The sequence below is a fragment of the Papaver somniferum genome, chromosome 7 (assembly GCF_003573695.1).
Source record: "Papaver somniferum cultivar HN1 chromosome 7, ASM357369v1, whole genome shotgun sequence".
In the NCBI taxonomy this organism is placed as follows: domain Eukaryota; kingdom Viridiplantae; phylum Streptophyta; class Magnoliopsida; order Ranunculales; family Papaveraceae; genus Papaver; species Papaver somniferum.
In genome coordinates, this window is record NC_039364.1 from 139496963 (window position 1) to 139510381 (window position 13419).

General features: G+C 40.9%; 1 protein-coding gene across 1 annotated transcript in view; it reads right to left on the bottom strand.

The window, feature by feature from the left end:
• Positions 1-13419, bottom strand: part of LOC113295309 (uncharacterized protein K02A2.6-like) — a 67230-nt gene that overhangs the window by 33428 nt on the left and 20383 nt on the right. The window contains exons 3-4 of the mRNA XM_026543657.1: positions 11063-11195; positions 10037-10927 (exon numbers count right to left, since the gene is read on the bottom strand). Of these exons, the coding sequence (XP_026399442.1) occupies positions 10037-10927; positions 11063-11195 (1024 nt within the window). The remainder of the gene's footprint in view (positions 1-10036; positions 10928-11062; positions 11196-13419) is intronic.

Here is a 13419-nt window from a genome sequence, read left to right on the forward strand (position 1 = left end):
AAAAAAAAAATTGGTTTTTAGGGAAAGATTTGGAAAACTTTTTGGTTATTTAGGGAAAGAGTGGACTAGTTTAGTCCACATAGACCGGGTCCTCCAGGTTGGTTGTTTCAATGTCGGGTGGAAATGACTCAAGGAATGGCTTTAATCTCTGCCCGTTGACTTTGAAAACGTTCTTGTTGGAAACATCCTCCAGCTCTACAGCTCCATGAGGGTAAACTGTGCGTACTAGGAACGGACCCTTCCATCTGGAACGCAGTTTTCCTGGAAAGAGATGTAATCGGGAGTCATACAGCAAGACTTTCTGACCAGGAGTGAAGGATTTGCGTAGAATACGCTTGTCATGAAACAACTTCATCTTCTGCTTATATAACCTGGCACTGTCATAAGCCTCATTTCTCAATTCTTCCAATTCGTTGAGTTGAAGTTTCCTTTGAATTCCAGCTTCGCCCAGAGAGAAGTTCAGCTCTTTGATTGCCCAGTAGGCACGATGTTCTAATTCCACAGGTAGATGGAACGGCTTTCCATACACTAGACGATAGGGGGACATGCCAATTGGTGTCTTATAAGCTGTTTTATAGGCCCACAAAGCATCATTCAATCTTAATGACCAATATTTCCTAGACGGGTTAACTGTCTTCTCGAGAATGTGCTTAATTTCCCTATTAGAAACTTCTACTTGTCCACTCGTCTGAGGGTGGTACGGAGTAGCAACCTTGTGAGTTATGCCATACTTGCGTACTAAAGACTCAAAGTACTTGTTACGAAAATGTGAACCGCCGTCACTGATGATAGCTCTAGGGGTACCAAAACGTGCAAATATGTTTTCCTTTAGAAATGAAAGTACCACCTTGTGGTCGTTTGTTCTGGTTGCTATGGCTTCTACCCACTTAGAAACGTAATCAACTGCGACTAGGATGTACAATCTACCGTCAGAAATAGGGAATGGACCCATGAAGTCGATCCCCCACACATCAAAAATCTCCACAATCAAAATGGGGTTCAATGGCATCATGTTTATCCTCGAAATGCTTCCTAGCTTTTGACAGCGTTCACAAGCAACACAATAATCATGGCAATCCTTGAACAATGATGGCCAATAGAATCCACACTGCAAGATCTTTGCAGCGGTTTTCTTGGCACTGAAATGGCCTCCACATGCTTGGTCATGACAGAAAGATATCACATCTTTCTGTTCAGTATTGGGGACACATCTCCTAATGATTTGGTCCGGGCAGTACTTAAACAAATATGGTTCATCCCAAAGGAAATGTTTAACTTCAGCCAAGAACTTATAGCGGTCTTGTCTCGACCAACGTGAGGGCATCCTACCTGCAGCGAGGTAGTTAACAATATCAGCAAACCAAGGAAGGTCTGAGATAGACATCAGCTGTTCATCTGGGAATGATTCTCTAATCAGCTCAAATTCATCAATAGACTCTAAAGTTAATCTAGACAAATGATCAGCAACCACATTCTCACAACCTTTCTTATCACGGATTTCGAGATCGAATTCCTGTAATAATAGTATCCATCGAATAAGGCGAGCTTTAGCATCCTTCTTGGAAAGAAGATACTTCAAAGCCGCATGGTCTGTGTATATGATGATCTTAGACCCTATCAGATAAGATCTAAACTTGTCTAATGCGAAAACGACGGCAAGCAATTCCTTCTCGGTAGTTGAATAATTGAGTTGGGCATCATTAAGGGTTTTGCTAGCATAGTATATCACGTATGGTCGTCTATCAACACGCTGTCCTAAGACAGCACCAACAGCGTAATCAGAGGCATCACACATGAGTTCAAACGGTAGTTCCCAGTTTGGTGGTCGGACTATAGGAGCGGCGGTGAGAAGAGTTTTTAATTCCTCCCAAGCTTTCACACAAGAATCATCGAAATTGAAGGTAACATCTTTGGCGAGTAGACTACACAGAGGTCTTGAGATTTTGCTAAAGTCTTTGATGAATCGCCGGTAAAAACCAGCATGACCTAAAAATGATCGGATTTCCCTTACAGAGTGGGGTTTTGGTAAATGTCGGATGAGGTCTACTTTAGCTTTATCTACTTCAATGCCTTTTTCCGAGATGATGTGTCCTAGAACTATTCCTGAATTCACCATAAAATGGCACTTTTCCCAATTTAGAACAAGGTTCCTTTTCTTACATCTGGATAGCACAAGGGTAAGATGTCTTAAACATTTATCAAACGAAGAACCGAACACGGAGAAATCATCCATAAAGATCTCGAGAAAACTATCTATCATGTCAGAAAAAATGCTCATCATGCAACGCTGAAAAGTAGCAGGTGCATTACACAACCCGAAGGGCATACGTCTATAAGCAAACGTCCCAAATGGACACGTGAATGTAGTTTTTTCCTGATCTTCCGGAGCAATGTGAATTTGGTTATAACCGGAAAAGCCATCTAGAAAACAGTAGTGACTGTGTCCAGACACACGTTCTAGCATTTGGTCAATGAAAGGGAGCGGGAAGTGATCCTTCCTTGTTACTGTGTTCAACTTCCTGTAGTCGATGCATACTCGCCATCCTGTGGTTGTACGAGTAGGGACTAATTCATTCTTGTCGTTCTGAACTACAGTAATGCCTGACTTCTTAGGCACAACTTGAATGGGACTAACCCAGTTGCTATCGGGAATTGGGTATATGATACCCGCATCAAGCAGTTTCAGGATTTCTCCTTTGACTACATCTCTCATGTTAGGATTAAGTCTCCTTTGCATTTCCCTAGATGTTTTGGCACTCTCTTCGAGATTAATGTGGTGCATGCAAATGGTAGGACTTATTCCTTTGAGGTCTGAGATGGTCCATCCTAATGCCTCCTTGTGTTCCTTAAGTACTTCTAAAATCTTACTTTCCTGTTCCGTGTCTAAACATGATGAAATAATGACAGGTAAAGTATCATAAGAACCTAGGAATGCGTACTTCAACGTACTAGGCAATGTTTTCAATTCAAGATTGGGTGGCTCAACAATGGATGGAATGAGCTTGGAATCAGAGACTAAGGGTGGTTCCACTTCATATTTCCTTTCAGTGACGTCCATTTGAGGTACAGATTCGAGCAGAGATAGGACGTCACTACAGTATGCATCATCATAGGAATCTGAGTTAAAGTTCTCCATACATGCTTGAAAGGGATCGACGGATAGAATGTTAGTCAACGAATCTTGTATTAATCCTTCAATCATATTAACTTCATGCACATCATCATCATCAAGATTCACAGGTTGTTGATTAATATCGAACACATTCAATTCTATCGTCATGTTGCCAAAAGACAGTTTCAACACTCCGTTACGACAATTAATAATCGCATTGGACGTAGCTAAGAAAGGACGTCCTAAGATGACTGGAATGTGACAGTCTGGGTTTTGTACAGGTTGAGTGTCTAAGACAATGAAGTCTACGGGAAAATAGAATTTGTCAACCTTGATCAAAACGTCTTCGACCACTCCACGAGGAATCTTGACAGATCGGTCTGCCAGTTGTAGAGTGATAGATGTTGGCTTCAACTCCCCAAGACCTAACTGCTCATAAACAGAATATGGCAGTAGGTTAACACTTGCACCTAGGTCTAATCACGCTTTATTGACCGTGTGTTCTCCTATAGTGCAAGAAATTGTTGGACATCCTGGATCCCTAAACTTGGGTGGAGTTTTGTTCAGAATGATGGAACTCACCTGCTCAGCTAAGAAAGCACGTTTTTGCACATTGAGCTTGCGCTTTTGAGTACACAAGTCTTTGAGGAATTTGGCATAAGCAGGGATTTGCTTGATTGCTTCAAGAAAAGGAATGTTGATGTTGACTCTCTTGAACAGATCTAACATCTCATTGTAATGGGTACTTTTCTGTTGATAGATCAATCTTTGAGGAAATGGGGCAACAGGAAGATGAGTTGGCAAAGGGACATTCACAGCAGTAGAATTGTCATATTTTCCAACTTGCTCAGATTCTTTGGTTTTCTGGGGTTGTGGAGACAGTGTGGAATTTGTATCAGACTCATTAGGTTCGCCCACGTTGTTCTCGATGACTTTACCACTTCGGAGGGTGGTAATGGCATGGATTTGATCAGGTGAGGTTTCAGTGCAGGATGTTGTGCCTGTTTGAAATATCCTCTTTGGATTTTGTTGGGGTTGGCTCGGAAGTTTACCCTTTTCTCTCTCACATATTTGATCCATCTTTTGATCTAGATTTTTCTGACTTTGCATCAAACTCTGGAACATTTCCTCTAAGGTGGATAATCTCTTGTCGGTATTGTGTTGAGGATATGATTGTTGTTGAGAGTTTGATTGTTGTTGAGGGTTTCTCGGGTGTTGATAACCTTGATTGTTCTGATATCCCTGATTGTTTTGATAGCTCTGATTTGGTTGAGATGGTCCTCCTTGAGTGGGTCCTTTTGACCATGAAAAGTTAGGGTGGTTTCTCCATCCTGGATTGTAGGTCTGTGAATAAGGGTTATGCTCTGGTTTCTGAAACATGGCATGTGCCTGTTCAAGCCTAGACTCCTGGACTGCAAGCAAATCTGGACAATTTTGGAATTGATGGTTGGGGTCGTTACAAGCAGCACAAACAGACGAAGCGACATGTTCTCGGAGAGTAGTGGTGGAAGGTTTTGAATTTTTATGTAGTTCTAACTCTTCTAATCTCCTAACTATTGATGCCATGTTTGCTCTACCCTCAAAATCTGCTTCAATCCTAAAAGCCTTTGCTTCGGATGTAGTCTTTCTGGTTTCACGGATGGATTCCCACTGTTGCGTCTTTTCAGCTACTTCAATTAAGAAGTCCCAAGACGCGTCAGCAGTTTTATCTACGAATAGACCATTACACATTGACTCAACCGTTGTTCGGGTGGACACATCTAGACCTTCATACAAAATTTGCACAAGTCTCCATTTTTCAAAACCATGATGGGGACATTGGAGCAATAATTCATTGAATCTCTCCAAGTATCTAGCTAAGGTCTCACCCTCTAATTGCACAAAGTTATTCAGACTTTGACGAATTGTCGCAGTCTTGTGATTCGGGAAAAACTTTTTGAAAAACTCCTTTATGAGGTCATCCCATGTCATGATGGATTGAGGCTGTAAAGCATAAAGCCAGGCCTTTGCCTTATCTTTCAGGGAGAAAGGAAAGAGCCTTAACTTTAGGGTTTCGTCGGACATTTGAGTGAAACGCAGAGTTCCAAAAATTTCCTCGAATTCTCTCACGTGGTGGTACGGGTTTTCATTCTCAACACCTCTAAAAATAGGAAGCATCTGTATTGTGCTTGATTTCAGCTCATAATGGCCATTAGCCTCGGGTAGCACAATACAAGAAGGTTGACTGGCTCTAGTTGGGTACATATAATCCTTGAGGGTACGGGGTTCTCCCATTGTTTCGGATTGATCTGGGCTGTCTACCTCAGAACTCAGAATTTCGATAGGTTCTTCTTGATTAATTCTAACAAGTCTGTTTGTTTGGTCTCTATAGGTCACAATCATGTCCTTGTAGGTACTCAACTAACATGTTGGTCAGACAGAGCAATCGGAAACAATTTGGCCCACAAGGGTTACGAAGATTTGGTTTTTGAGTGGGTTTTGGTTTTAATAAGGGATTTTGTTTTTGGTTTAAAATTGGGCTTTGGAAAAGTTTTTTTTGAACTAAACCTAGCATAAATTAGCACAACCCATAAAAGAAAATAAAAACAATAATAATAATTACAAGCCCATAAAAGAAAAATAAAAGAAAATAAAATAAAAATAAAAATAAAAATAATTATTACAAGCCCAAATTAAAAATAAATTAATTATTACATACCCAAATTGAATATTTAATGGGGCCCAAGTGGGTTACTCATGGTTTAGGCTTACTTGGTTAAGGAGGGAAGCCCAGTTAGGCTTTTGTTCCCTTTAGTTGCACAGCCCAGTTGGGCTTTAGGATCGTCCTTAGCAGCTCACGCTCAAGCCCAGCAACAACAGGTGGAACAGAGCCCAGCAGCAGCAACGAAGCCCAGCTCACAGAAGACCACGAGCCCAGCAACAAAAGAAGGCAGAGCCCAGCAGCACTTGGCAATCCCAGTTCAGTTGAAGTTGGTGAAGCCCAGTTCAGAGAAGTACAAGCCCACCAGTAGAAGGCATAGCCCAGCAGCTTCAGTTGGCAGCCCAGTTGCTTTGGCTTGGCAGCAGCAGGCTTGGTTCACCAGCTCCAGCAACAGCAGCAACAGCAGCAGCAGCAGCAGCAACATCAACAGCAACTCAGAAATTGGCTACAAGTGCAATGATTGCAGGGCAGGAATGAATGGCATGCAATGATCTTGACAGAGATGCAATGGTAGATGAAAGACAGCAAAGGAAATCAGCAGATGGCAGCACTACTCCCCGGCAGCGGCGCCAAAAACTTGGTGTGGAAATGGGGTTGCACACAAAACTTGCAAGTATACAAGGCCAAGTTTTATAGTATAGGGATGAGTAGGGGTTTGTCCACAGGGAGTGGGAGCATACAAGAAGTTTTCCTAAGCTATCAATGAGTGCAAAGCACTATGGCAGTGAGCAGTGATGGATGAAGGCAGTGAATAGCACTAAAACAGTTAGCAAAGCAAAGCAAATGACAAAACAGCAAGGAACCAAGGCTGTGAGCCAAGGGAAGAGGTGAGTTTGTGCACTGATTTCAGTGCACAACAGCTACAGATTGCAAGAAATTCAACAAGTAAAACAGGCAAGGAGATAAAACAGGTAAGGAGATTAAACAGGCAAAGATTAAACAGGTAAGGACTAAACAAGTAAGTGACAGTAATAGGGATTGTGGCTAAGCTAAGGCTTAGTATCCACCTTGTGTCCTAATCAAACAACATATTTCTAGGTTGACTTAAAAATCCTATGCATACATCTAGAATGGGAGGAAAACTAACTTGCTCACTAGTTTGCCCCTAGCATTGACTGTCTTTTGACAGAACAATCAATCACAGGCACTAAGAGCATTAGTCTCTTCCCATTGCTCAAGCAAAACAGGGCAAGGAGTTAACTATCTAGCAACATGTCAATTGACAGTGCATAAGGCTTCAACTGAGCCTCAGCCTAAAGCAGTTTAGCTCATGCTAAACATGTGAACAACAATCAATATCATACAGGATAATTCAAACAACACACACATAACATTCAAAATAATTGAAAACAACATGCACACATTCACTGTTAACTGCATAAGAAGAACTGAAATTGGAATTGCAATGAAAACAGAACAAAATGTTTTTCTGGCTAGTCCAGAGATACCTCTTGATCCCCCCCCCCCCTCACATAAAACATTACAAATTTATACTCCCCATATCAGAATTAGGGTTCCAACCCCTTTTCCCCAAAAACAGAAAATTAGGTAAAATTGATTTACCTAATGTGTTGAGATACTCACTCCATCTCGTCGACCCACTCTCCAATTACTTCTCCTCGTTCATCTCATGCTCCAATTGTTGCTTTAACATCACTTATATCCCCAATTTCTCACCTAGGGTTTCAGTGAGAAGAAAGATGAGAAATTGGAGAAATTAGTGGTTGATAAAGAGATAGGACGTGATGGTAATGATGGGTTTAGGTTTAGGGTTGGTTTGGTGGCGTAGGGAGTGGTGGTGGCGAGGTCAGAGCAGGTGGAGAAGGTGGTGGTGGTTCTGCACAGGGTATGGAGGAGGAGATGTCGATGGAAGAAGGGGAAGGGGATGTTTGGTATGGGTATAGGTATCGGGTGCTCGGGTGTTGGGCGGTTGTAGAAAATTGGATGAACAGCGAGGATGAGCCGTGGGATGTGGAGATGATGGATCGATCTAACGGCTAAAAGTGAAGAGGCTGGCAGCGACCGTTGGATGCAGATATACAACGAAACTAACGGTGCCAGATGGAGTTAGGTGCTGTAGTGTTAGACATGAGCTTCTGATTTCGATGAACAACGATGAAGCGACCATTGGATGATGAGATGGATCCAATCCGACGGCTGAAGATGGAGGCGGGTTTGGATATTGGAAATGGGTTTGGGTGAGGGTTTTGGGCCTTGGGTATGCCAAGCCCATATCTTCTTTAAGAACAATTCTTCCTTCTTGAGCCCATTCCTAGCTTTTTGGACTTGCGCTCCATTCTTTGCGGCTTCCTTGCGTAATTCTTCCCGGCTTTTCACTACTTTTCTGCTCCGCAAATCATCCAGACTTTATTTGATACCTAAAAATGCAAAATTAAGTAAGAAAAATATTTATTCTTGAAAACAATGAAAATACAGAATATGGGATAAAATGTAGAATTAATGCACAAAAGATGAGTTAAATGCCAACAAAAAGGGATAAATATATACAATATTTGGCACTCATCAAATACCCCCAAACCTGAATTTTACTTGTACTCAAGTAAAACAAAACTAAGGAAATCCTAACTATACCACTGTCGCTGGTCTCTCGAATGCATTTAGCGTATGCACTAAGCCTTTTAAACCACTAAGTGTCCCTAGTGGACGAGTGAAGTCTCGTGAAGGTTTGCTTAGAACGTACCTACAAAGTTCTAGGTCAAAATATAAGCTCATATTCCATCAAATGTGACATGTGCAAAACAGTTTAAGCTCACAGCAAAATGGAGATGTCAATCTAGCTATGTAAGGCACAATCCTAGCACTGATAACAAATAAAGACATGTGATAAGAGTGTAAAGTGTATCTACACATGTGTAAAGAAAGATCGGATGTTATGACTACTAATCACCAAGAGATAGTTTCTCAGGCTAAGAACCGAGGTCGAAATCTAGCTAGCTGTCCGGACTTTACGAGAATTGTGAATGAGTTGGAGGTATTTCACAATTACTCGCGTTGTACATCAATGGCTTGCACCCTTCTTTGCTTGTTACAATGAAACAAAAGATGACTCTTTACATGACTCTTATTTACATTGACTACTCTCTTTTATTTTTGGAACAAGAGAGGATGGAATTGATAAATACTTTTATTTATTTATTTATTTATTTTTTTTATTTATTATTTTTTTTCTGAATATATACATCGTTTTTTTTTTCACAAGAACTTGAAATTGATTTTTACATAAGGTAGCTCTTTTGATACATAACAAAAAGAAACAAAAAATTACATGACACTTTGCAAGAGGTAGCCCTTTTTGATGCACCCAGTTAAATTCGATGGTTGTCTTTCTTAATGTAACCTCCACCTTCTATCCCAACCAACCAAAGAACAAGCTAGTCAAGTTTCGTTCAGTATTCTAAAGTGATTGGAAATCGTAACTTCCTATCAAACACCTTGAAGATCGAGGCTATACATGTATTGGTAGATCGTGCGCGTGCAAATTTCTTATCACTATGTGAATTGTGCTAGAATCAGGGTGCCTAAATATCTAGACTAAGACTCCTAATAATTACATATTTGCACAAGAGTCAACATTTCAAGGTAAATGAGCTCCATTTTTATGATTTTTATGATTTTTTTTTAATTTTTTAATTTTTTATTTTGATTTTTCAACTTTTTCAAAAAGATGGAGTTTTGTTTTCAATTAAGGCATATTATCGTGGTATCTACTCTATACCCCCAAACCTAAACTAAACATTGTCCTCAATGTTTCAAAATATGGAAAGAATTATAAAACAATATATGAAGAGGAACATGTTGAGTAGAGTAAAAGGAGAGAGAATACCCGATTGTACGGCGAAAGCTCGATTAAAACTCCGTTATTCAAGGCAAAAATCCACAATATTAGGAGTCACAATGGATGAGCACAAAATATATACACAAGGAAATAAAATATTCGACTAACATATTATCTACAAGAAAATTTGGTGTTTAATGGGATTGGACTTTTTGGGAAAAATTTGGTTTTGTCGGGAGACATTTGGTCTTGATGGGAAAGAAAAAAAAAATTGGTTTTTAGGGAAAGATTTGGAAAACTTTTTGGTTATTTAGGGAAAGAGTGGACTAGTTTAGTCCACATAGACCGGGTCCTCCAGGTTGGTTGTTTCAATGTCGGGTGGAAATGACTCAAGGAATGGCTTTAATCTCTGCCCGTTGACTTTGAAAACGTTCTTGTTGGAAACATCCTCCAGCTCTACAGCTCCATGAGGGTAAACTGTGCGTACTAGGAACGGACCCTTCCATCTGGAACGCAGTTTTCCTGGAAAGAGATGTAATCGGGAGTCATACAGCAAGACTTTCTGACCAGGAGTGAAGGATTTGCGTAGAATACGCTTGTCATGAAACAACTTCATCTTCTGCTTATATAACCTGGCACTGTCATAAGCCTCATTTCTCAATTCTTCCAACTCGTTGAGTTGAAGTTTCCTTTGAATTCCAGCTTCGTCCAGAGAAAAGTTCAGTTGCTTGATTGCCCAATAAGCACGATGTTCTAATTCCACAGGTAGATGGCACGGCTTTCCATACACTAGACGATAGGGGGACATGCCAATTGGTGTCTTATAAGCTGTTCTATAGGCCCACAAAGCATCATTCAATCTTAATGACCAATCTTTCCTAGACGGGTTAACTGTCTTCTCGAGAATGTGCTTAATTTCCCTATTAGAAACTTCTACTTGTCCACTCGTCTGAGGGTGGTACGGAGTAGCAACCTTGTGAGTTATTCCATACTTGCGTACTAAAGACTCGAAGTGCCTATTGCAGAAATGTGAGCCACCGTCACTGATGATAGCTCTAGGGGTACCAAAACGTGCAAATATGTTCTCCTTTAGAAATGAAAGTACCACCTTGTGGTCATTTGTTCTGGTTGCTATGGCTTCTACCCACTTAGAAACGTAATCAACTGCGACTAGGATGTACAACTTGCTGTCAGACATGGGAAATGGACCCATGAAGTCTATCCCCCAAACATCAAAAATCTCCACAATCAAAATGGGGTTCAATGGCATCATGTTTCTCCTCGAAATGCTTCCTAGCTTTTGACAGCGTTCACAAGCAACACAATAATCATGGCAATCCTTGAACAATGATGGCCAATAGAATCCACACTGCAAGATCTTTGCAGCAGTTTTCTTGGCACTGAAATGGCCTCCACATGCTTGGTCATGACAGAAAGATATCACATCTTTCTGTTCAGTGTTGGGGACACATCTCCTAATGATTTGGTCTGGACAGTACTTAAACAAATATGGGTCATCCCAGAGGAAATGTTTGACTTCAGCCAGGAATTTAGAGCGGTCTTGTCTCGACCAACGTGAGGGCATCCTACCTGTAGCGAGGTAGTTAACAATATCAGCAAACCAAGGAAGGTCTGAGATAGACATCAGCTGTTCATCTGGGAATGATTCTCTAATCAGCTCACAATCATCAATAGACTCTAAAGTTAATCTGGACAAATGATCAGCAACCACATTCTCACAACCTTTCTTATCACGGATTTCAAGATCGAATTCCTGTAATAAGAGTATCCATCGAATAAGGCGAGCTTTAGCATCCTTCTTGGAAAGAAGATACTTCAAAGCCGCATGGTCAGTGTATATGATGATCTTAGATCCTATGAGATAAGATCTAAACTTGTCTAATGCGAAAACGACAGCAAGCAATTCCTTCTCGGTAGTTGTGTAATTGAGTTGAGTATCATTAAGGGTTTTGCTAGCGTAGTATATCACGTATGGTAGTCTATCAACACGCTGTCCTAAAACAGCACCAACAGCATAATCAGAGGCATCACACATGAGTTCAAACGGTAGTTCCCAGTTGGGTGGTCGGACTATAGGAGCGGCGGTGAGAAGAGTTTTTAATTCCTCCCAAGCTTTTACACAAGCATCATCGAAATTGAAGGTAACATCTTTGGCGAGTAGACTACACAGAGGTCTTGAGATTTTGCTAAAGTCTTTGATGAATCGCCGGTAAAAACCAGCATGACCTAAAAATGATCGAATTTCCCTCACAGAGCGGGGCTTTGGTAAATGTCGGATGAGGTCTACTTTAGCTTTATCTACTTCAATGCCTTTTTCCGAGATGATGTGTCCTAGAACTATTCCTGAATTCACCATAAAATGGCACTTTTCCCAATTTAGAACAAGGTTCCTTTTCTTACATCTGGACAGCACAAGGGTAAGATGTCTTAAACATTTATCAAACGAAGAACCGAACACGGAGAAATCATCCATAAAGATCTCGAGAAAACTATCTATCATGTCAGAAAAAATGCTCATCATGCAACGCTGAAAAGTAGCAGGTGCATTACACAACCCGAAGGGCATACGTCTATAAGCAAACGTCCCAAATGGACACGTGAATGTAGTTTTTTCCTGATCTTCCGGAGCAATGTGAATTTGGTTATAACCGGAAAAGCCATCTAGAAAACAGTAGTGACTGTGTCCAGACACACGTTCTAGCATTTGGTCAATGAAAGGGAGCGGGAAGTGATCCTTCCTTGTTACTATGTTCAACTTCCTGTAGGCGATGCATACTCGCCATCCTGTGGTTGTACGAGTAGGGACTAATTCATTCTTGTCGTTCTGAACTACAGTAATGCCTGACTTCTTAGGTACAACCTGAATGGGACTGACCCATTTTCTATCAGGTATTGGGTATATGATACCCGCATCAAGTAGTTTCAGGATTTCTCCTTTGACTACATCTCTCATGTTAGGATTAAGTCTCCTTTGCATTTCCCTAGATGGTTTGGCATTCTCTTCGAGATTAATGTGGTGCATGCAAATGGTGGGGCTAATTCCTTTGAGGTCTGAGATGGTCCATCCTAAGGCCTCTTTGTGTTCCTTAAGTACTTCTAAGAGCTTAATTTCTTGTTCCGTGTCTAAACATGATGAAATAATGACAGGTAAAGTATCAGAAGAACCTAGGAATGCGTACTTCAATGTACTAGGCAATGTTTTCAATTCAAGCTTGGGTGGCTCAACAATGGATGGAATAAGCTTGGAATCAGAGAGTAAGGGTGGTTCCACTTCATATTTCCTTTCAGTGATGTCCATTTGAGGTACAGATTCGAGCAGAGATATGACGTCACTACAGTATGCATCATCATAGGAATCTGAGTTAAAGTTCTCCATACATGCTTGAAAGGGGTCGACGGATAGAATGTTAGTCAACGAATCTTGTATTAATCCTTCAATCATATTAACTTCATGCACATCATCATCATCAAGATTCACAGGTTGTTGACTAATATCGAACACATTCAATTCTACCGTCATGTTGCCAAAAGACAGTTTCAACACTCCATTACGACAATTAATGATTGTGTTGGACGTAGCCAAGAAAGGACGTCCTAAGATGACAGGAATGTGACAGTCTGGGTTTTGTACAGGTTGAGTGTCTAAGACAATGAAGTCTACGGGAAAATAGAATTTGTCAACCTTGATCAAAACGTCTTCGACCACTCCACGAGGAATCTTGACAGATCGGTCTGCCAGTTGTAGAGTGATAGATGTTGGCTTCAACTCCCCAAGACCTAACTGCTCAT